This window comes from Indicator indicator, chromosome 1 (assembly GCF_027791375.1).
Source record: "Indicator indicator isolate 239-I01 chromosome 1, UM_Iind_1.1, whole genome shotgun sequence".
Lineage (NCBI taxonomy): Eukaryota > Metazoa > Chordata > Aves > Piciformes > Indicatoridae > Indicator > Indicator indicator.
The window spans coordinates 59,036,537-59,059,008 of record NC_072010.1 but is presented as its reverse complement, the minus strand read 5'-3'; the positions used below and the strand labels follow the sequence as shown (position 1 = coordinate 59,059,008).

Below are 22,472 nucleotides of genomic sequence, written 5' to 3'. Positions count from 1 at the left end.
CAGTTTTTATTGCTGAGCACAACATCATATGGTGTGAGGTATCCCTTTGGTCAGCTGGGATACATTGTTCCAGCTGCATCCCCTCCCAACTCTTTGTGCATCTCCAGCCTACTCAGTGGTGGGTTGGTTTGAGAAGCAGAAAAGGCCTTGATGCTGTGCAAAGCACTGCTTAGCAACAACTGAAACATCCCTGGGTTATCAACACTATTTTCATCACAAACCCGAAACAGCATCATGCAAATTACAATGAAGAAAATTAACTTTATCCCAGCCAAAGTGAGTATAATATCCTAGGTCAGAAACAAAAAATTAAGTCAGCATTAGAGCCTGACACAATTTTTTTTTTTTTTGTGGTATTCCCAGGATAGAGCAAGTGGAGCCCGGATTCTTAACAAAATAACATTGGTTCTATTTACGTTCAAAATAGGAAATGCTGCATGTGCTATTTCTATTTTGGCACTGAATATATAGTATAATTACGCTTTTATTAATCAGTGCTAGAAACACTCTCTTCAATATCTATTTTGAGTGTAGGGTTTGGGGATTTTTTCTGACAGAAATGCTTGCCAGAGTTTAGTAATTCAAGATGAGGGCATCATGCAGACTAGTGTATTACAATTCTATCCTATAAGCAATGCCCAGCAGTTTTCTTTAAATACATATTTTTCTATTTGAGCATAGTTCAGATTATTGATGTATTATTGGAGGGATTGTCAGAAAAGTCATATATGTTTTCATTTTACATTTCTAAATATATAAGGTAAGTTATTCTAGAATAGAGAAAGATATTTTGATTATTTGTAAGGTGTACTCTCTATGTCCATTTTGGTTTTCTTTATTTTTATTTTTTTCCTGCAATGCTTTTACTAGAAATACTGTAAAAATGAAACAAGAACAAACCTCTAGTATCTTAGAAAAGGAGGTATAAAAATAAAGTACAGGGTGCAGAAAGAAACTGCTTCTAAGAGCCTTGAGGAGGCTGAGTACTCAAGCATGGGGATTATTCCACAGTGGCTGGTTCATTTCCTTAATGAGGGAAACTGGTTGTCATAGGATGCACTGCTGTGGCTCTGTATTTTCCATTAGATTAGGTTGCAAAAATCTTTCCCTTTAGAGAGAGCTTACCTGAGGAGCCAACAGCAGTGAGAATTCCCTTTGCTAAAGGAAATGGCCAGACAGATAACAGCAAGCACATCTGGCTTTCTTATACATATTTCAGAAAATTCATCTTAGAAGCTGCTGGCTTTAGGAGCAGATATGTCTAATGAAATAGCTTACTCAGTCTATCCTATCCCACTGATCCTATTCAGAATTACTCTTTCCCAAAGCTTGATAACCTTTCAAATAAGCCATAGGTATGAAGACAGCTAGCTGGATCTCTGACTGTTGGATGTTAGGTGATTCTGAGCTCTGCCTCTGCAAAACAAAAAAAAATGTTAAGGGGCTACTGGTAAAAGTTAATATTGCTGAAGGAAGCATTAACATCATAAAAGTTCCCAGTGACTGAGTGGGAGGTCGACCTCAGAGAAGCAGCCCATTCCTGATAGCTTCTCTTTGGCCTCCCCAAAGCAGAGAGGGCCTAGCAATCTGTGGAAGGTGGCATTATACTTTCTTTGTGGGTCTGCTCTGGCTTCTTATGTGAAGTTGCCTTTCCCTGGTCTCTGCATCAATGAAAGGGCTGATTTTAATTTGAAAAGTATCTATAAAGTTGTATTACATTTCACACCTTACAAAAAGTTCTAGTCAGATATTCTGAATTTTCTCCTATAATTAATTATAAGGAAGGAAAAAAATGCAAGCTCTGTCAGCAGGAAGACAGGTGTATAAATGTAATCAGATGTTAGGCAAACCATTTGGTACATTTTTAAGTGCTAGTGGTTTGAATTCATTTGACAAGGATGTAAAATGCAAATGCTCCCTCCCACACATTTTTAGAATAAATTAAAATACACTTAACATCATATTTGTTAGTCTTGTCCTAATAGGAAGCCTATGTACTCTAAAGTATGCATGTATGTATTTAAATGGCATTGTTATTCCACCTGCTCTGAATCTGAATTCTGTCACCTACTGTGATGGAACCTACTGTTCCATATCTCTAGATTCAACCTCCTTGTTCATTTAGGAATCAATTTGGTATGTTTTGATTAGAAATTATCTTTCATTTTAAGATTTTTTTATAAAACATTTTCCTTTTGTTTTAGATAAAGATTTTCCTGTAAAGATGTAGACTCATCAAACTTGACTGTCTAAACTTGTTGAGCTGCCTGAGCAAGGGCTGAAAAACAGGCCAGGTACATTAGAGAATATGAGCATGAAAGTGTCCCTACACTGTTTATAACTGAAATCACACACAAATTTCTTAATAGTTTTTCTTTACTAATGTGAAGAAATTTTTGGAGTGCCATGATGCATTTTGCCTTGATTTAATTATTCAGAGGAGATCTGAAGCCTGATAACTAATTTGCATTCCTTGAGGAAACTGAATAATATAGCTGGTAGCACTGCTCATAAACCTTCGTGTAGAGTGGGGCAATAAACTTAAGATATAAACTGCAGTGTTCAGTATCCATCTCTACTCATGCTTGTGACAGTCCTGTACACATAAAACAAATAAAATTTTATTTAGTTATCTCACAAAACCTCTTTCATGGTGATAAATATATCTTTGATGAAATGGAGTTTAAATTTTTAATACTTCAAGTCCTTAAGGCAGCATCCCAGAGATTGTCACCATCAGATTCAGGATTAGAATCTTAGTCTTTAACATCGTGATGTCCTGCCGAATCCAATAAACCTTATGGCCCACAGTCAATTAGTCTCTCCATCTTAAAAATCTAAGGAAGTGTGAACTGTATTTTGTAAACATTTGCACAGCACTCTGAGAGTATTAGTTGTATACAGATGCCACCTAATGTTACTTCAGTGTCTCTCTTAAGCCCTAAAGATTGTGTGAAGGGCCAGAGGAAAATTTCTGTGTAAGAAAAACATCTTTTCCATTGGGTTTCCTGGATGTTGGAAAGTGAGGGAGAGAATATCATAGAGTATATGAAGGCAGGTGAGGAAGTGTGTCTAGCCAGAAGGATTTTCAGTAGTGAGAGAAGTAAAAGAAAATAAATCTTGACGATTTATCTTGCATTTTAGTGTGTAAATATTTCAAGAAATGCATCTTGAAGAATCTCACAGTCATGCAATGCCTACAAGTAAATTTCTTCCTGTGTAACTTCCCACCTTACTCACTTCAGCTCAATTTCTTTAACAACATCCCATTTCTAGGTTGTGAAAAACTACCAAATCTAAACAGAGTTTGAATTTCCTCTTTTTAAAATTTGTTCTAATGATTAAGTCCCGTCATCCCTCTTCTACCTATTTTGGTTGCCATATTACTGTGGATGTTTCAGAACACTGAAGCAGCAATTTTCAAACAAGCAACCTTTTAACTTTGGTTTGTTCCTCACATCCCTTAAAATTCTTCAGACAGCTTATATTTATTGCCTCATCACGTTTTCCCAGATTATCTGTGTACACAAAGTGAAAGACCAGCTGGATGGATTTATTATTTCATGCATTCCAAACTTTGAAATCTACATGTCCATGTTGAGACTTCAGAGAATTTTGTAAAGGGTACGTTTTCAGGAAGCACATGAGCCATTATGAGGAAATCTCTTACTAGCTGCTTATTTTGATTAGAGTATGAACATTTTAATTAAGTGTTATCCAGATCTTTATTTTTGCCACACAAAACCTTGCTAGATATTCACATCGTAACATAGAAACTTGGAAATGAACTCATTGTTTTGAATACATCTTTCTTGTTTTGTATATTCGTCTAGGTTGCTTTTACAGTTCTGTTTGATTTAGAAGCTCTTCTGAAGATCTGGTGTTTGGGTTTCACAGGATACATCAGCTCATCTCTTCACAAGTTTGAGTTGCTGCTTGTAATTGGAACCACTCTTCATATTTATCCAGACCTGTATCACTCCCAGTTTACATATTTTCAGGTATGATCAGCTACTTTGACATTTTATATAACAAAGACATTATTAATCAACATTTCACTGTCATTTATTTCCGTTCTCAGGCTACTGATGTGCCCAGAGTATTACCTCATTTTGGAAATGTCTTTAAAATAATTAACACTTCCATTATTAACTATTTTATGAATGTATTTACAGAAATAGAATACTTTCTAACTTTTCTGAGAAGTCCTTTCTGTTTTCAGAAATACTTCTTATCTCAGCTACAGTGTTCAGTAAGTTCTGGATTAGTTTACTCACTCTCCTTTGTTGAGCCTTAATCTTGCTTAAGACTGTTTACATCACCTTCCTGTAGTGTCCACTACTGCTTTCCTGGCTTCTGTCCCTGAGGCCTCAAATTATTTGCTGTTACTTGTCCAAATCTTCATCTCTGTAGCAGCTACATGCCTAACTAAGAGTCTCTGATCCAGTTATTGTGGGTCTTCTGAGGTCTTTTCTCCATAATCACCATAATATTTGTATAGCTCTCCAACAATTCCTTTTCTAATGGGAAAGTGTATTTATTGAGGCTCTTCCTACATTTTTGCTTTGTGCACGAGCAGGAAGGAGAATCAAAGAAAGACTGATTAATTCAGACTTCTGATTCTTCGTCTGTCAGTCAGTCCAACCAATTCCCCGTTCATCCTCCTTGCAGTGCCTAGAGTTCCTTCAGCTGTGGGAGAGAGCACTGAGATTCATTATAATGTGCTGTATTCTACAGTGTGGAAGAAAGGGATTTTCTAAAAAATAATTAAAAAAAAAGTAGCAATTTCATATCTATTATTTAGCAGTGGATTGACATGGTGAATCGTAGTAATAAAGGCAAATAATCAATTATCACACAGTCCTGTCAATAGATGTGATAGCCATAGTGACATGAGTCAAGTGAGTACAATATGGGGGAAGCAGTCTTTCCAAACGTGGATTGAAATATGATGGCCTTTCCAGGCTTCTGCAAATGCCATTCTGTATTTTTCCTAAATGGTTCTACAGACGTGCTCAATGAAATTTTCAAGATGAGAAACTCTATTTTGCATTTTCCTGATATCATTTGAAGCTTTGATTTTGCTGTCTTAAATATGTAAAATCTCTTTATTTGATGTGGCATGATGCTTCAAATCTGCAAGAAAGGATGATCTATCAGGAGCATGCCGTTGCTCTCTTGTGTCAAAAGCACACAGCTAGGAGCTCTCCGTTAAAACGCTTAGCATCTTAGTTAACAGATGCTCCATATTTATTAGAGCAAAGTTCATTTGCATCTGATGATTTCTTTCCAGCAATTTGAAGCATAAATTATGATCATATTGAACTGAATGGGTGACATTGTCGCTAACACATGGTAACTCTTTGTTATGGGACTATGGGACATGCTTTAATGGCCACGGTGGTGTTAGGTCAACAGTTTGACTTAATGATCTTAGGGGTCATTTCCAACCAAAACCATTCTATGATTCTGTGATTCTATGATTGAAAGTATAATTAAAATATATCCATACATTGATAATAAAGTAATTAACCTTTTCTTTCTAATAGATTTAATTAGTTTTGTGGGGTGGTGGTTTGGTTTTGGTTACTTTCATTTTGTTGGTTTTTTTTTTTTGTGTTTGGGGGTTTTTGTTTGGTTTTGGTTTTGTTGCTTTGGTTTGTTTTTTTCTTTTTAATGGTATCTTCTATGACAAAAAATGTCAAGATGTGATTTTTTTTTTCTTTCCAAAATATATGAGACATACATTTTACAAGCAGAAACACCTGCTACACTGAAAGATTTGAGTTGTATTATGCAATCCAAATCCCATGAGGGGTGAATGACAGTAAGGTTGGAAAATACTTTACTTTTGAAGTCAATGTGTAAAGGAAATACAAAACATATTCCTCCACAATTAAGCTTCTGGGCAAGCTAGATAACACATTTTCAAATCAACCAAGGTCAAAATGTCTTTTTTCACATGGATAGGTCTTGATATCAGGCAGATTTCCAGGCCTCTAGGTATTAATGATGACAGGTTAAATGTGTTTCTTGTCAGTCAACAAAACAGATTACTGAAAACAGAAGTCTTATTTGACACATTCCAGGATAGTGAGCAGAAATATCATTTGGCTTCTCTAGTCTTTCTTAGCATATATTTCAGTCTGCATTATTCATTGGTCTTTAGCATTACCTTTTGTCACCACTTTATTCTTCAGTACACTGGCTACTGTCCACCCTCCCACCTATCTTGCATTCACTGAATGTTCATTCAAAACACCTCAGAAACCCATCTGTGAAAGAGTACACCAAATCATCATTCCAGGGCTATAATCTATAGAATACAAAATTAGTGGAGAAATGACAGAATTTGCATATTATTGCAGAGATCTGTCATTAACCAGCATAAAAGGGAGAGATTTAAATAAACCCATACTGGACTGAAGAGATTGTATTTGTATTGTATTTGTTCTTGGGGAATATATTGCTAAGTCATTTTCTGAATATTTATCATCCGTTTTAGGAGGTTCAGCCATTCTTTGTAACAGAATGGTGGTTCCTCTTTTGTATTTTTCATTTTTTTCTGTTTTTTTAGCATATCTTCAATCGAAATGATGCACCTTCTGCAACTTTTAAATTTAATAGAATTTGCAATCCAATTACATAGGGTACATAAATGTTCATTAGAGTGTACTTTTGCTAGATTCAATTTGTCACCTAATGAAAACAAATTAAAAAAAATATCAATAAGATTAGTGTCTTACTTAAAGGTCAATTAAAGTTCCCCAAAGGAAGAGGGAAAGAGGGCAGATAACACAGTTTATCTAACACAACACAGAATACTGACTATCATGAAATCTCCACCTCTCTGGGGTCAGTGTTGACACTAGTATTGATAGGAGCAGAGCTAACATTTACACTGCAAGCAGGTCTTATAAGGCGGCACTGTGTTTGCACATTCATAGTACTTGGAAATCTCACCTCACTGTCTGTCACTGGTTTGGTAATCAATTTCATGTACTCAGATTACATGGAAGGTAATCATGAAAGAATGTGAAAGAATGGACTTTATCTCATCTTGTTCTAATGGTGTGAAAGTTAATCTGTCTACTGTGACCTCTATATCTAGGACCCTTTTTAGTTACTGAGACAGTGAAGACTCGTCCATCTCGTACAAGGGGTATAATATGTTTGCAATGTTATTTTCTTTAGTAGACTTTTTCTCACTCTCCCCTTTGGCAGTAAAGCCTAGATGACTAACATATTCTGCATAACTGACAGGTAGGGAGATTGTCATGAGGGGGATTATTAATTACCCTTACAGTAATAATAAGCAATATGGCAAACGGGTATTAATAAAACTATAAGTAACCCTTTATTAATTAAAATTGCCAAAACTCATTAAACAGGATCGTTGTACAGTTGGAATATATATTTACAATAAGAATATACAGTCTTAGGGCAAAATACAAATAATTTTATGCAAACTAGAAGGCAATCACTTGGAAAGAGAAAGTCCCTGAGAGCAGATAGCGCTCGATTACAGCAGGGGGGAGACTGGGTAAGGACCTTTAAAGCCAAAGGGCAATGAATTAATTACTCACAGCTTGTTTTACCCACATGGGGGATGCTGCTGCTGCTGTGTTAGCTTTGGGGTGCTCTCGTACGGTGCTGGCACGGCAGATTGCTGGCAAGGAGAGTTTACCGCATGGTCCCAGGCTGATCTGGCTTCAGTGGACAGCGAGCAGTTCATGACACTTGTTGCGACAGGCGCTTGCTTGGTTCCTGGGTAAACTGAGGCACGGCACGATTCTAGTGGCAAGGGGAAGCAGGCTAGGTGGATCCAGCTTTTAGGCTTGTGGCTTCTCCGGCTTGCTGTGTATGGATGCATGGCTTTATCCCAGACTCTGGACCAGGCACTTGAGGCAGGGCAGGGCAACTCAAGGCAGCTTCTACAAGATGGGTCCAAGTAGGTTTGAAAGCAAGGCAAGGCTTAAGCAAGGCTTAAAGCAAGGTTTGAAGCACGGCTTGAAGCAAGGCAAAGGCGACTACCAGATCAACCTCTATATACATATGGCCAGTAATCAACTGGTGCAATGGGGCACTGAAGCTAACGTATAGCTGCAGAATGGAAAGGCGTGCTGCCAGGCTATAACCATAAAAGGCAGAAACAAAGGCCTTGTACCTGGGGGAGCAGTGGTCAGTGTACGTGCTCTCATCCCAGATAAACAGCTTGTTTACCAGACAGGCAGGGGTCCTGTCCCCTTTGTTCTTTTTCCCGTGTTGCCCTGTCTTTCTGTAGGAAGGAGGGGAGAGAAAGGGACCTTGTCTAGACATTTTAAGGCCTGTCTGGGTTTGTACTGGGCCATGTCATGGCCCTATCATGACAGAGATGAGTTTCATGCAAAATGCAAAGGTACACATGATTAGCATTCCACAAGGTACAGTGAGCTCTTTCTGTGAACAACTTCTGTCAAACTTATTTTCTTTCCAAAAGCAGCACAGCAATTGTATTTGACTTTACATAAGGTCAACCTATAATTGCACTGTAATTCCTACCTTTCTGTTTCAATGTGATTATTGTGGAAATATAGTCAATACCTTAGGGTGGACAGTCTTACTCTTTGTAAGAACTGTAGAATCTCATTTGTTTCATATGCTGCTATTGTCTCCAGCTGTTGTGGCTGCCACTGCCTCTTGTTCATACTGATGTTATATTACCATACGTGCCACCATGAGCAGCAGAATTTGGAGGATCAGAGTTGTCAGCAGCTTTTCTAGGGTAGAGTCAGCAGTAAATGGGTCAGGAGTTCCACACACAAGCACAGTTGTTCTCCTACTACTGAGAGTTGTCAAATATGCCAAATATGTTAATGACGCACAATACTGTTTCCTCTGACATTGAGAAATGCCACTGGGTTGTGTTGAATATGCTGCTATTCATACCATGTTCATGTCATGCCAGCTTCAAAACAGAAGAGCTGGCTGGAGTAAAGTATTATGGGGCTTGCAGTCCTGAGAGGCTTCCTGTTTGGGTTGCTGCTTTCTGGTTCTGGGCTTGGATGTTGTGTTATTTTCACTGGGGTTGGCACTGGATGGGAGGCAGTGGGCTGTTAGCTTGCAGGCTTCTGCTTGATGCTGCTTTTGGCATTTTGCTGTGCTTTTTCTGCAGGTAGGCTAAAGTAATTGTGCATTATGTTATCTCATTTATATTAAAATATTTTTATATCAACCCAGAGATTTCTTTGTGTGTTACTTTCCTTCATTTCTGTATTGGAGGGAAGCTTCTCTGTTAACCTATTACATGCCACCCAACATTTCCCTTGTTGTATATAGTGTGAGAAAGTAAAATATGTTTATTACAAAACTTCCTGGATTATATAGTACACTGTGCAAGCAATTTTGTCTTGGATCACTGAAATGAAAAGATGACTTGTAGGACAAGAGTTGTCAGCTTTTTATGTGAATATGTAATGTGCAACAAATAACACAGAATCATAGAAAAGTCTAGGTTGGAAGTGGCCTTTCAAAGTCTCATCTAGCCTGATGCTCAAAACAAACCTCTGTTCACAGACTGTTCAGCACCCTGTCCATTTAGACTAAGTATGAATTTTTAACAGTGATGATAGTTAAGTAATTTACCTAGCACTGCAGTAGATTTTCAGTTCATAAATCTAGACTGATGTATTTTGACCTCTACCTGAAGCCATACTTAGGTTTTGTCACACACTGTAAACCTTCACTGGTCTGTAATTCCACACTCCATTCAGATTTACTATCTGCAGCACATTTTCTCTTTGTCTTTGTTCCCTTTCCAATCCCTGAAAGAGTTTTATCCAAGTGTTTCTGTGATGACCTATGATTAGTAAGTTGATTATAGCCTTCTGCTGTCATCCCATGCCTGTGTGCCTCAGGTGCTCCATTTTGTGAAAGGGTCATAGATAGCTCATTCTATGCAAAATTACAGTGTATTGCTTCTATATGTAGGGGGAAAAAGAGATATGTAACAGTAAGCACTACACCATAATCGTAAAAAGCTAAGCAAAAGACAAAGTAGGTTAACAGTTGCCTGGTCACTGGGTAGCTGCTGTGGTTAGCTAAAAAATCTCAAGGTAAGTACAGACAAAACCTGACAGGTTTTAGGGTCGTCTTAACCTAACATGTAATTTATGGTCTGTTACAAGTGGTGGCAATCTTGTGATTTACTGTGCTACAAGTCTGCAAGTCCTTTTTGGGCCTTAAGGTATCTGATCCTGTGAAAAGTTGTTGATGATTGTGATAATTAAATAATTAATAGAGTTGTATTTTCTCTTTCTTTGCAGGTTCTTAGAGTAGTTCGGCTTATAAAGATTTCTCCTGCTTTGGAGGATTTTGTGTATAAGATATTTGGACCGGGAAAAAAACTTGGGAGTTTGGTGGTATTTACTGCCAGCCTTTTAATTGTAATGTCAGCAATCAGTTTACAGATGTTTTGCTTTGTGGAAGAACTGGATAGATTTACAACCTTTCCACGGGCAAGTATAAAAACCATTGACTATTTGGTGAATTTTACTATTTTCTTATAATCAGTGTTTTCTTACCAGTGATGATGGACTTAGAAGTGTTACATTCATGGTTGGACTCAATGCCCTTAAAGGTCTTTTCCAGCTAAATGAATCTATGTGATTCTATCATACTGGTTATTACAGTAGTGGTCTTCCTTTCCTTCTGAGAGCCATGAAGCAGTTTATCTCCCTATGTGTAAATAAAAGAATTGCATTTTCTAGTTGTAACAGTCTTTCTGTAGTCCTTCAGTAGTAAAGTTTGTCTTTCTTTGGGTTAGATATTCTCTTTCTGCTACTGAGAGAATATAGAGGAATTTTACATATGCACACTATGATGACACATCAAAGCATGTGATTTAACAGTACTCAGGCCTGTTACAGAAAAAGGACTCATGCACAGTTGTGAATATTAATCACAAAGTTTATGTCGACTATGTCTACACAGATTGTATATCTTCATATTATTAAAGTGCTTGTTCTTGCTTTATAGAGGAATGTTTGTTTTACACAGGATTATAAAACCTGTCTGCATCAAGCAAATGAGGGTTTGCCTTTTAGGTATAAATAATGGATATTTATGGGCATTGTGTTAATTCAGAACAGAACATTGAGAATCAATGGAAATTGGAGCTAATGTATTTATTGAAGCTCACTGTTCTGAATGAAAATACTGTCATTTCTGTAATAATGGATTAGACTGAGTGTACATGTATTGGTTCCACTGGCAATTTATTTGTTTCTGTCATTCCAGCTTGGTTATCCAATGCATCTGTTTTAGTGAAAGTGCATTGGTTGGAACAATTAAATAACAATGAATAGGGCAGCCTCAAGGGTCATGCATTTAGCAAACAAAATGGCTAGGCAACAATCAGTAATTATCAACCTGGACTTGATGTATGGGAAGCTAGCCATCAAATGTAAGACTGAAAAATACCTACCCACAGGGAGTAATGGAGCACCGTGCTTTCTGCTTTGGAAAACGTGCTTTGAAAAGCAACCAGTAGGATCATTAAGAATTCAGTAGAATTCTCTTTTGAAATTCTGAAGAAAGGGAAAAAAAAAAGAAAGAAAGAGAAGAAAACTGCAGCTTTGTTTATAAATTACATGAAGGGTGAGTGTTAGGAGGACACAGCCAGGCTCTTCTCAGTGATATCCAGTGGTAGGACAAGGGGCGATGGGTGCAAGCTGGATCATAGGAGCTTTTATCATATTGACTTTTAACAAATACAGGTGTATGCCAAATACAGGTTCAAAGTGTGAGGAAATATTTCATCGAGCAGATTATACAGTTTTTTATAAACAGAAAATATCCAAACTTTTTTATATTTTCTTATTTGAATTCTGGATAAACAGGAGGCTTGTTACCAATAATATAGGAGTGTTCTTGCAGTACTGAACTGAAATGTTTTTAATAGTTTTTGTATGATAGCCAGAAGCAAGAGTCTCTCATTTTTTAGTTATTATTTTTATACATAGTCACCTTATTATGAATATTTTAGAAGTGCAATTTACAGTATGTGATTCCTTTTTGCAGTTTTAGGAGAAACATCACTATTAGGTTAATAGTGACTAAAAGTCATGTATCCCAAAATTGCGATAGACAGTGTATGCGTTGGTCTTCCTTCAAAGAGGTCTGTCCTTCTAGCAGAGGCTGGAGGATTTTCACTCATGTTGTCTGCTCTGAATAAAGACCAGTTTACCATAAGACAGTTATAAAAGACGTGATTTTGGGTTTGTCTGGAACGTATTATTTTCAAAGCATGACTGAAGACATACTTGCATTACTTTATGCTGTAGGAGATGACAGGAGGTTTGCAATAGAAGAAATTGCTAAGATAATTTTTAGGAGCTTAGCCCTAAAGAAAAGCAAACCTAAAATGGCCAGGACTATTGCTGTAGGCTTTTTCAGTTACAAATGCAGAGAGGATTCTAACAAAAATGGTGACACTAGAGGCTGAATTTTGAATTTGTACAAAAGTGCTTTCCACACTGAAAGACAAAAAACCGAAACCATTTTCAAGCTGTAAGTGCTTTATAAGAAGTCACAGTATGGGTTTTGGAACAAGCAGACCTCCTCCTTTCTCTAATGCTTCTAAATTGCATGTTTTCATATGGTTTCCTGACAACAGTCAATAGGCATGAGCTCGGTGTTGCCATAGCTACAAATTTCACCCTTCTCTTGGCCATTGCAACTTCCCAGATGGACTAGATTTCTCTCTTTAAAAATAAAAATACAGATGTTTGTTGTAAGGTTTTTAATTGATCTGCCCTCTATATTTTTGCATGTCTTCTTGGGCTGTGCATATTTGAGCCATGAGAAGGACAAGGGGCAGCTGGGACCCCTGCAGAAGAAATTAGAGGGGAGGCATCTGTTCAAAGGCACAAGTATAAGAGGGCCACTAAGAAATTTGAAAATTCACTATATAAAAAAAAACCAAAACAACCCCACATTGTTAGTGCCTCTGAGATCCAGGTCTTGGTTTCTCTTGGGGATTTGTGGCCATATACTGACTACTCAGTGTCTCAGGTTGCAGAGCTGGGATGTGGCTTTTATTTTGAAGGAGTCAACACCAAGGTGAAAGCCAGCCCCAGCTGATCTCAGCAGCAAAAATCCCACAGTCTTCAGCAAAAACAGGACTTCACTCCTAACCTTGATCTTGGGGAAAGCACAGGTTGTGAACTATTAGTTTGACCTAAGCATCATTCATTAAAAAAAGTGAACAATGAGGCCTTAATTCTCTGGTGCAGTTTCAATCTCAGTGCCACTGCCACATTTTCATAGGACAGCTATTCTTTCAGGGTGCTGTTGAGCACTCCTGACTGTATTAGAAGAAGGCAAGTTTACACAGGTAGAGAAGATTGCAAGCATTTAGTGCTGGCCTAAGTCCTTTTAGATTGATTTGCAGAAGTAACCCCACTGCTTCCATGAATAAGGCCATTTGGATATGGCCCATAATACTTTATGAACAAGCAGCAATTACAAGTCAAGTACATTGTAACTGTAGGGAGTAATTTGAGTGGCACCACTCCTGTTGGACAAAATATCAGAACTGGCACTTTGGCTCATATATTCCACTGAACCTTTGCCAATCTTCCACTATAAATGAAAAGGTATTTTGACTCCCATCATCAAAACAGCTAATTAAGTAATGGGGTATAAATACTCAAAGAAATTGACAGTCTTTTCTATAACACAAATTAATTCAGAAAATCACCATTTGCATATATCTCTAAGTCTCATCTTCACAGATGTTGATTCTGCCAGCTAGTTGCATTTCAAATTAATTTTAAAATAAACAGTGGGAAGTATACCTTTCAGCTAAAAATAACTTCCTCCAATGGAGAAGTAGCAAAGCACATATTCATTGTGCACTGCCTTATTTTAATACTAATGATTTATCACATACTGGACTTTAATGCTATAATAAAATGTTTAAATTGTAGTGAAAGGCCGTATTTTATAGCTATATTCCTTAAGAACAACTGTTTTAGATGGAAGATTAGATTTTTATGATGTTAAAAGAATATATTTTCCAAATTAATTTAGTGCTTGTATTAATGAGGGATCCACAGCATAGTATTGGGGATATCTTTATACCTCATGGATTTAATTATTTTATTTTTCAAAAACATGATTCAAAAGAAAAGGTGCTGCACTCATTAAATTATCCAATCCCTCAAATGTTTTCAAAGCCAGTAGTGTGTATTATGTAATGTGGTGCCCACCTTGTGTTTCAGCAAGGAGTGTCACACCAGTCACATACAAACACCGTTAGCTCCAGAGATGCTCCAAGTGCAGGGAAATAGCAAATGCATGGTTTAACTTCACCTTCCCTCACGGAGAAAAGCTGAGAAGTGAAGCTGAACAACAATGGGGTGATTGCCGCCTTCACCCTCCAACACCACTGGTGCCTATAGAGGTGGATGAATTTCCTACTTGTTTCAAGAATGCTCCTCTGGACACAGAAGGCCTCTTCTAGCTAAAAATCCCAAATACGTTCTTCTCTGCATGTTTTGCAAGTGGAGGCATTTTGCAGAGCTAAGTAACACTTGTTGAGGTTGGGGTTTTTTTGAAGGACCCTCATAATTTTTGGTAAGGAAAGGGAATTAATATGGGTTCATAATGTGATGCAGTGTAAGGAATATTTTTGTGTAATTGTGAGGGGACACTAATTTGAAGGCAGGACGTGGCTGCAGGTCAGAAGCGTGCCAGTTAAGGCCAAGGTTACTGGCAGGAACATAAAGTGGAGGGCACTGTGCAAATTCCAATCCTCATATTCCATCTCTCCTAACACATGACATAGCAAAGATTATAGCTGACATGAAGAATTTACAGAAAAGTAGCTGTGAGCAGTTTTGTCTGCTGTTTCTAGTTTATGATAGCCTTTGTTCTCCATATGATCTGTGTGTTTTCAAAGGAAAGGCTGGGATGTTCCATTTGGTCAAGATGCTGCTGATGTGGAAAGTCTTCAATTTAACTTCATCTCCCAGTGTGTGCCATTGCTAACTTGAATGCCTTGATCTGTTCTGTGTACACATTAGCTTCCCTTCCTGTGAGTGATTTGGACTTGTAGGCTTAATCATCTCTGAAAGTTTGATTAGTGTGAAACTCTGAAAAGCAACTGTAAAAATAGCTTTCAAACTCCTTGGTCTTAGCCTAATAATGTGTTTATGCTTCTGTTTGCCTCAGAGTGCCGTAAAAGAGAGCAGCAATATGAAACTGAGATGGGTTCTGATCAGGGTTTTTTTTTTTTTGTGAGAGCAGGCAATTTTTTTACAAAGCCATTAAGAGTCAAATATTTGGGACCCCCCTAATAGTGTGAAAATGCACAGTTCTTTCTCTGAACATGATCTTGAGGCAACATGATCCAATTTTTGTACTTCAAAATGTGTACCAGTTATAATGGACACAGGAGAAAAAAATTCAGTCCTAGGATCTTTATCAGTGGTCAATGAAAAAGGGCCAGGCACTGTGCTCAGGCACTGCCTCCTATTGATACTGCTTAGTTAACTTTCTTCCTGCTTCCAGCAAACACTCTCCAAGGCAATCCCTGGGCATAGGCAGGGAAATAGTTCTCTGAGCTCTCCAAAGAGACAGTGCCTTTTATGCAATGCCTTGCATAACAAAATGCTCTGAATTAGATTGTCCCTGCCTTGCCTAGCCCTGCTACATCATTCCAGCAAGTTTTGCACTTGCAGGCCCTCCTTTCAAATTCTAAGCATATAGCATTGCACCCTTGATTTCGTAATACAGAAACAGCATGTGGTAAGCTATGCCACATCTTTCTTACTATTTCAGATAGTTGGAACCATCTCCTTGTCATTGAATACTAATGTTGTGTTGTGACCACGGGAACATCACATAGGTCCAGGAGGAAGTGCTGGACCAAGTGCTGTATGCATGCACATGGACAGTCATCTCTAGAGTAAATTGGCCTACACTGCAGGGTAGGAATCACAGCCTGGAGTGGAATTCCTTAAGGGCGTGGATGTAATCTTAATAGTAAATACTGTGCTTTAAAAACTCTGCAAACTTGATAAAGAGTCCAAGCAAAGTACTTGCCTACAGTTAATATTAATATTATAAACTTGAAATCTCCCCATGTTAGTTTTGCTAGCAGCTTTAAAAATTAATTAGAACCTATTTTATTGTTTTAGGAGCACATAAGTTTTCCAGCATGCTTAGGGTGGCTTAGGGTAAGTTGCAAAGGACTCTTCATGTGCTGTTTTCTCATGGGTGTGACAAGAGTCCAGTTCTCTTTCTGCTAAGTGCATTATTGTGTTCATAGAATGATAGAATGGTCTGGGTTGGAGTGGACCTCTGAAGGTCATCTAGTCCAACCCCCTCTGCAGTAAGCAGGGGCATCTTCAACTACAGCAGGCTGCACAGAGCCCTGTCGAGCCTCACTTTGAATATCTCCAGGGATGGGGCCCAAACCACCTCTCCAGGCAACCTGTTGCAGTGTTCCACCACCCTCATGGCAAAGAACGTGTTCCTAACATCCAAACTAAATCTCCTCTTTTCTAGTTTGAAGCCATTGTCCCTCATCCTGTCATTGCAGGCCTTTGTAAACAGTCTCTCTCCGTCCTTCCTGTAGGCCCCCTTCAGGTACTGGAAGGCTGCTGTTAGGTCTCCCTGGAGCCTCCTCCAGGCTGAACAACCCCAGCTCCCTCAGCCTGTCATCATAGCAGAGGTGCTCCAACCCCCTGATCACTTTTGTGGCCCTCCTCTAGACCCACTCCATCAGGTCCATGTCCTTCCTAGATTGAGGGCTCCAGACCCCTTGACAGTACTCCAGGTGAGGTCTCACTAGAGCAAAATGGCAGAATCACCTCTCTTGATCTGCTGGACATGCTGCTTCTGATGCAGCCCAGGATGCAACTGGCCTTCTGCACTTGCTCTTGTTGAACCTCATGAAGTTCACCTGGGCCCACCTCTCCAGCTTGTCTAGGTCCTTCTGGTTGACAGCCTGTCCCTCAGGCAGGGGTGTCAGGCACACTGAGATAGACATAGTATATTTATCGCTGTGTCAACATTAGGAGGAATCCTGTTTACTGGAATCTGCATTGTTAATGTCTGCAGTTTCTAACACTATCTTGTCATGTATTAAACCTCAGGAAGGTATCAGCTTTGATTCTTGCTATCTGGAAAAAGAGTGCTTTTGATGTCAGGTAAAAGAATAAATTTGTGCAACAGGTTGACCTCACCAACAGATTTAAGGCTATCAAGATCCACACTTCACTTTGATACCATAGTCATACTTGGGTGGTGGAGTCTGAACAAAGTCCTGAGTGCCTGTTGTGATGTCATCATACATCGGTCCTGTTATTTCAGTTCTGTGCAGTGGGCCCAAGTGGGGGTCTCACTGACCTAAGACATTTGAGTGCTAGGCTTTCTTGAATTTGTATATTCCTATCACCAGAGACAGTTGGTTGAAACATTTCCATTATTCCCTCTATTTTTAACATGGATACCTGGTCTGTAGGGATTTGAAGATGTTACGGTTCCACAAAGAATGCTATTTACAAAATGTTTAGAGGAAGAAACAAGTGAAAGTACTGGAACCTTGCCTTGTGTTGCTTACTCTCATCTGTAAGGTGTCTAGAATGCTCCTGCTATTAAGATATCATAAATGTACGGTCACAATTATAACTATTATGGATATATTTATAGAGAGATAACACAAAAGCATGAGCATAATTAAAAAGTCTTGAGATGGTATAACATCCAAAACAATGATCTCTTATACTCAGGGCATTTCTCCTATTTTCTCAGCCTTGTAGGAAACAAAATGCTCCTCGTGTGGGCTAATGCATCTGTGTTTGCTCTGGCACAGCGATTTACCTAACTTTAAAAACTCAAATACATTTGTTTATTAAGATTTAAAACACGAACCAAAACAGATGTTCTGCTCTGTTAAATCAACTTAAGGAATGTGTCAATAAAACCATATTAGTATAATTCATTAATTGTTAATATATTTATAATTCTTTTTCTTGTAGGCATTCATGTCAATGTTTCAGATTCTCACACAGGAAGGATGGGTGGATGTCATGGATCAGACACTTAATGCTGTAGGACACATGTGGGCACCAGTAGTTGCTATTTATTTTATATTGTATCATCTTTTTGCTACTCTGGTAAGTCTTTGCTTGCTTTATTTTCAATTTTTGTCTTAGCTCTTGTCTTGCTTACTTTTCTCAGCTAGAGAAAACTAAATTTTGATGCTGATTTTCAGAATGGAATGCTTTAGGATTAGTTCTTTGATGTGGTACAATTTACCCTTCAGCCATGTAGCATAAGGTGGTGGTGTGAGGTGTTCATAAGATCCAAGTCATACTGCTAGACTAACAATGTGATTGTTAACTGTCTTGTAGAAATTGTCTTCTCAGCTTCCATTGCATTTTCTTTGCAGCAGTAATTAAAGGGAGAAGTGTAAAGCCTCAGGATATAAACTCTGAACTAGAAATCACTGCTTTCCTGTTGCTTGATGCAAAATCAATGCGTGGAAAATATGTCAAAAAATAAAAGGATGAGAACTAATACAGCAGTATGTGTGTGTGTGTGTGTAAATGGCAATTGTAGCTTAAAATATTTGTTTTTCTATGTACATTACAAGTAGGATGATTCCTTTTCTTTTTAAATAGAGAAAATGGTAACTAAAAGAAGCTTTCAGGATAATCTATATCAGTAATGGCTGGTACTGTATTTTGAATACCAACACAGAAAAATTACCACAATCAGGGAAATAACCATTTTGTGCACCCTTAATTCACTCCTACTTTTGTTCATTTTGTATTTTGCATTCACTGCAGTTTTTGATACACTTATTTTCACTTTCTTAATTTCATTTTATTTCTTTGCTCACTTGTCTACTTATATAAGGTACTAACAGTCTCTGTCAGCTTCCATCTACTTGTACTTTACAGTATGTCCTGTTTCAGTTCTACAGTCTGAATAATCCAATCTTTTCTTCATATGGATTGAAATTTTGACCACTTTACAAATGGCTGTAATGTGCATTTGATACTCGTAGAGCTGCTGAACTATATCAAGGTATAAGCCAAAAAGTGTATGTACCAGCTGATGTATAAGACATGTAATTTGCTCACAAGGACTAGAGGAGTCTTTGGCATTTGGAAAAGTAGCTTTTTATGCTGAAGTGATCATTGAAACTCCTTTGGAAGTGGGGATAGAAAGCAGAAAGGAAGTGAATTTTTGTCATGGATTTGAAAGCAGTTACTGGTGTTTTTCTGATTCTTTGCCAAGCATATCATCCAAACTGAAATCCATTTTTATCTCTTAGAGAAGCATTAAGCAAGTCCATAAAGTAAACTAGCATAATCTGGCCTCTGTGCTAAAAGTTCACACCTTAACTGAGAAGTAACTTAGCTATAAGAGCAATTTTAGTTCTCTGCTTTGTTTTTCACATTTTGAAAGAATCATCTGGGACATCTGCATTTGTTTACTCAAAGCATTTATTTTGCTAGGAGCAAAGTCACTTTCAATACACCATCCTCATTCCTTTTACAGGGAATTTGCATTTAAGTACAAGGTCCTTGCTTTGCTTCCTAAGTGTGTGTTCTTCTCATTCACCTGTGCAAATTTTACATGGATGAAGAAACTGCTAAGACAACTTTGCAGGATTACCTGACCTAATGAAGTTGTTAGTTTTGATTCTAAAATCTTCTTCAGACCCTGGAAGAGAGAAGTTATGTAGGACAGAATTGTCTGGAGGCAAAAGAAGCTTAAAGAAAGAAAATTATGTGGAATTGGTAAAGGAGCATGAAAACAGCTGTTAAAACCAAAGAGAAGAGTTCTAAGAATAAACAGCCATCAGTAAAATAGCAGGGAAGTCAAATGAAAAAATTACTTTCACCATCGAGAAGAGGGGGGAGGATTAAAATTGAGAAGTGATAATTGCAGGCATTTGTCACAGGGTACTGCAGAGCCTTGGAAAGAAATTAATAGGTTTCACATTAGAAGGCAAAGTTTAAATCAAAACCTGCGTTGGAAGTGTAGACTGTTATTAGTTGAGGTGGTAGTGGAGGAAGTTAAACAAATCAGTTTGCATTTAACTTTTGTGCTGTATCATCTTTGGTTCTTGTAAAAAAAAAAAAAGTGAAAAGAGAATTAATGAAAGTCTTTGCCTTGATACATATCTGTGCAAGAAGCAGCAAGACTGTAAGGGCTGATATATTTAGTGACTACTATACTTAAGTAGTATGCTCTGAGCTGTAGATACTGGAGTATCATGGACTCTGTAAAGTATTTGCAGAAGAAAATCACCATACTGTAAAACCCTGACATAATGATGGCAATACTGCTGATGAGCAATTAGGAATCAAAGTCATTTGTGCCAGGGATTATGTATTCTATCAGAGTTCTGAAGGCCATCTTAACTTGCAGTGTTTGTAGTAGTCAGATCATTGAAAACTGTATGAACTACTGTTTAAGCATGTGGCATGTATAATATGCCTGTGCAACCACTGTAGGGAAAAAACCAGCTTCTTTGGCCTCTGATCAGTATATCTACACAAGGAAAATATAATAATCTGATATACACTTTTCCCCCCCGAGATTCTTCCTCCTAGATGCATACTTACACAATATTTAGTGTATAATACATAAAAGTGCATGACTTTCCTATGCTGTGACTGCCGATGCTTGCAATTAACGAAGCAGCTTACTTTTCTTTTGAGGTGGAGTTAGCTACTTTGCAGAGGCACTCTGAGCAAGTCTGTAAAGTAAAGAAGTGTTAGGTGGCCTCTGTGCTAAAAATTCATACACCAGTTGAAAAGCACTGGAACTTTACAAGCCATTTTAGGACTCCGATTTTCTGATTAATTTTTTTTTCATGTGAAATACATTTTAATGGGTACATTGTTAACCATATGCATTGGTCATAAAATGTAGAATCCAAAATTTTAAAATTCATGTAACAAGCATATGATAAACTAAAAAGGAACTTACTGCTTGCAAAATGGCTAGCAGACATATAGTAGTAGGTGGTATTAATTTAATGGATGTCAAAGAATCTCATTTACATCATTAGGGTCCTCGTTTTTCCATGTCGTTTCATAGTACTTCTTAAGAAATTAAGATGAGCTTTAACAAATGATTTGTAATCATTTTGTAGATTCTACTCAGCCTGTTTGTTGCTGTTATTTTGGACAACTTGGAACTTGATGAAGATCTGAAGAAACTTAAACAAGTAAGAACGTGTTTTTATTGTGCTTGGAAGTAGTTTTGCAAAAGCGTTACTTTACTGGTGTTTTTATGGTAAAAAATGGGAAGTGTCTTCGTAAAAATGAGCAAAACCATAGATGTTGAGGAGAACAGGAATACTTCATTAGATAGTGGACTACCACAAAAATTAAAGTAGCTATTAAGAGATTGTAAAAGAAATTTAGAAATGGGTTTAAATATTCAGTAAAATTCATTTTAGATAGATAGTACCACAGTACATTAGAGGTTGGAAGTGACCTCCAGAGATCATCAAACAAACAAAATGTAGGGATAAATGATTGTTTCTCATAATACAGAAAAGGTACCAGTAGAGGTGATCTTGGCTGGGACCTGTGCTGCTCAGTATTCATAAGTTATCTAGAAAATGAGGTGAGTAGTGAGGTCACATACTTTGCTTATGGTGCAAAGTAAAGGCATGCCAAATTAAAGCTGACTGTGAAGTATTCATATTTTGTGGCTGAGAAATAAAACATCAGAAGAAATATCATGGCAATAAATTCACATAGAGAAGAAGCCTTCTAAATATGTGAATGTAGGCTTCAATTAAGCTATCTCCCATCCAGAAAGATTTTTTTTTTTTTAGTCAGTGTAGGTATTTGGTCAGTTTAGTGATTACCAAAAGACAAAGAAAACACATTTTTTAAAGTTATTAAAGAAAAGTGTTAAACAGAAGTGAAAACATTACTGTTCTGCCATATACATCCAAGATGCTTCCATGTCTTAAATACTGCATATGATAAGATCACCTTTTTAAAAATAAGGCATACTAAACCTTGAAAAGGTACAGACAAAGGTAATTAGGGTTATCTTCAGCTTGTAAATGGCGTGACTGAGGATGAGGCTGAAGCAGTGTTATATGAAATCACAAAAGTTGAGAAGTTGAATAGAAGACTTTTACCTCTTCCTCTGCAAGCAAATGAGAAGGCACTAAATTACACCAAATTGGTTTGGCTTTAAGACAAATGAATGGAATAAAAATCCTGTAAGAGTTGATAGCTTACTTGTAGTTTTCATCCCCAGAGTCTGTCAAAGCTAGGAAAGAATGCAGGAAATAAAATTACTCTGTATTTGATCTGTTCTTACATCTCAGACATGATTTTTGTGAGTACTGGTGAGATGAATTTTTGAATTATCCAGTGCAATCATTCTTATGTCCCAAATGTTCCATAATCTAAATGGGATTTCAGAAGCGATTT

General features: G+C 37.6%; 1 protein-coding gene across 2 annotated transcripts in view; it reads left to right on the top strand.

Moving 5' to 3' along the window:
• Positions 1-22,472, top strand: part of NALCN (sodium leak channel, non-selective) — a 217,427-nt gene that overhangs the window by 112,115 nt on the left and 82,840 nt on the right. For both annotated transcript variants that reach the window (XM_054400249.1, XM_054400241.1), the window contains 4 exons: positions 3,834-4,001; positions 10,305-10,496; positions 18,030-18,167; positions 21,167-21,241. In XM_054400249.1, coding sequence (XP_054256224.1) covers positions 3,834-4,001; positions 10,305-10,496; positions 18,030-18,167; positions 21,167-21,241 — 573 coding nt within the window. The remainder of the gene's footprint in view (positions 1-3,833; positions 4,002-10,304; positions 10,497-18,029; positions 18,168-21,166; positions 21,242-22,472) is intronic.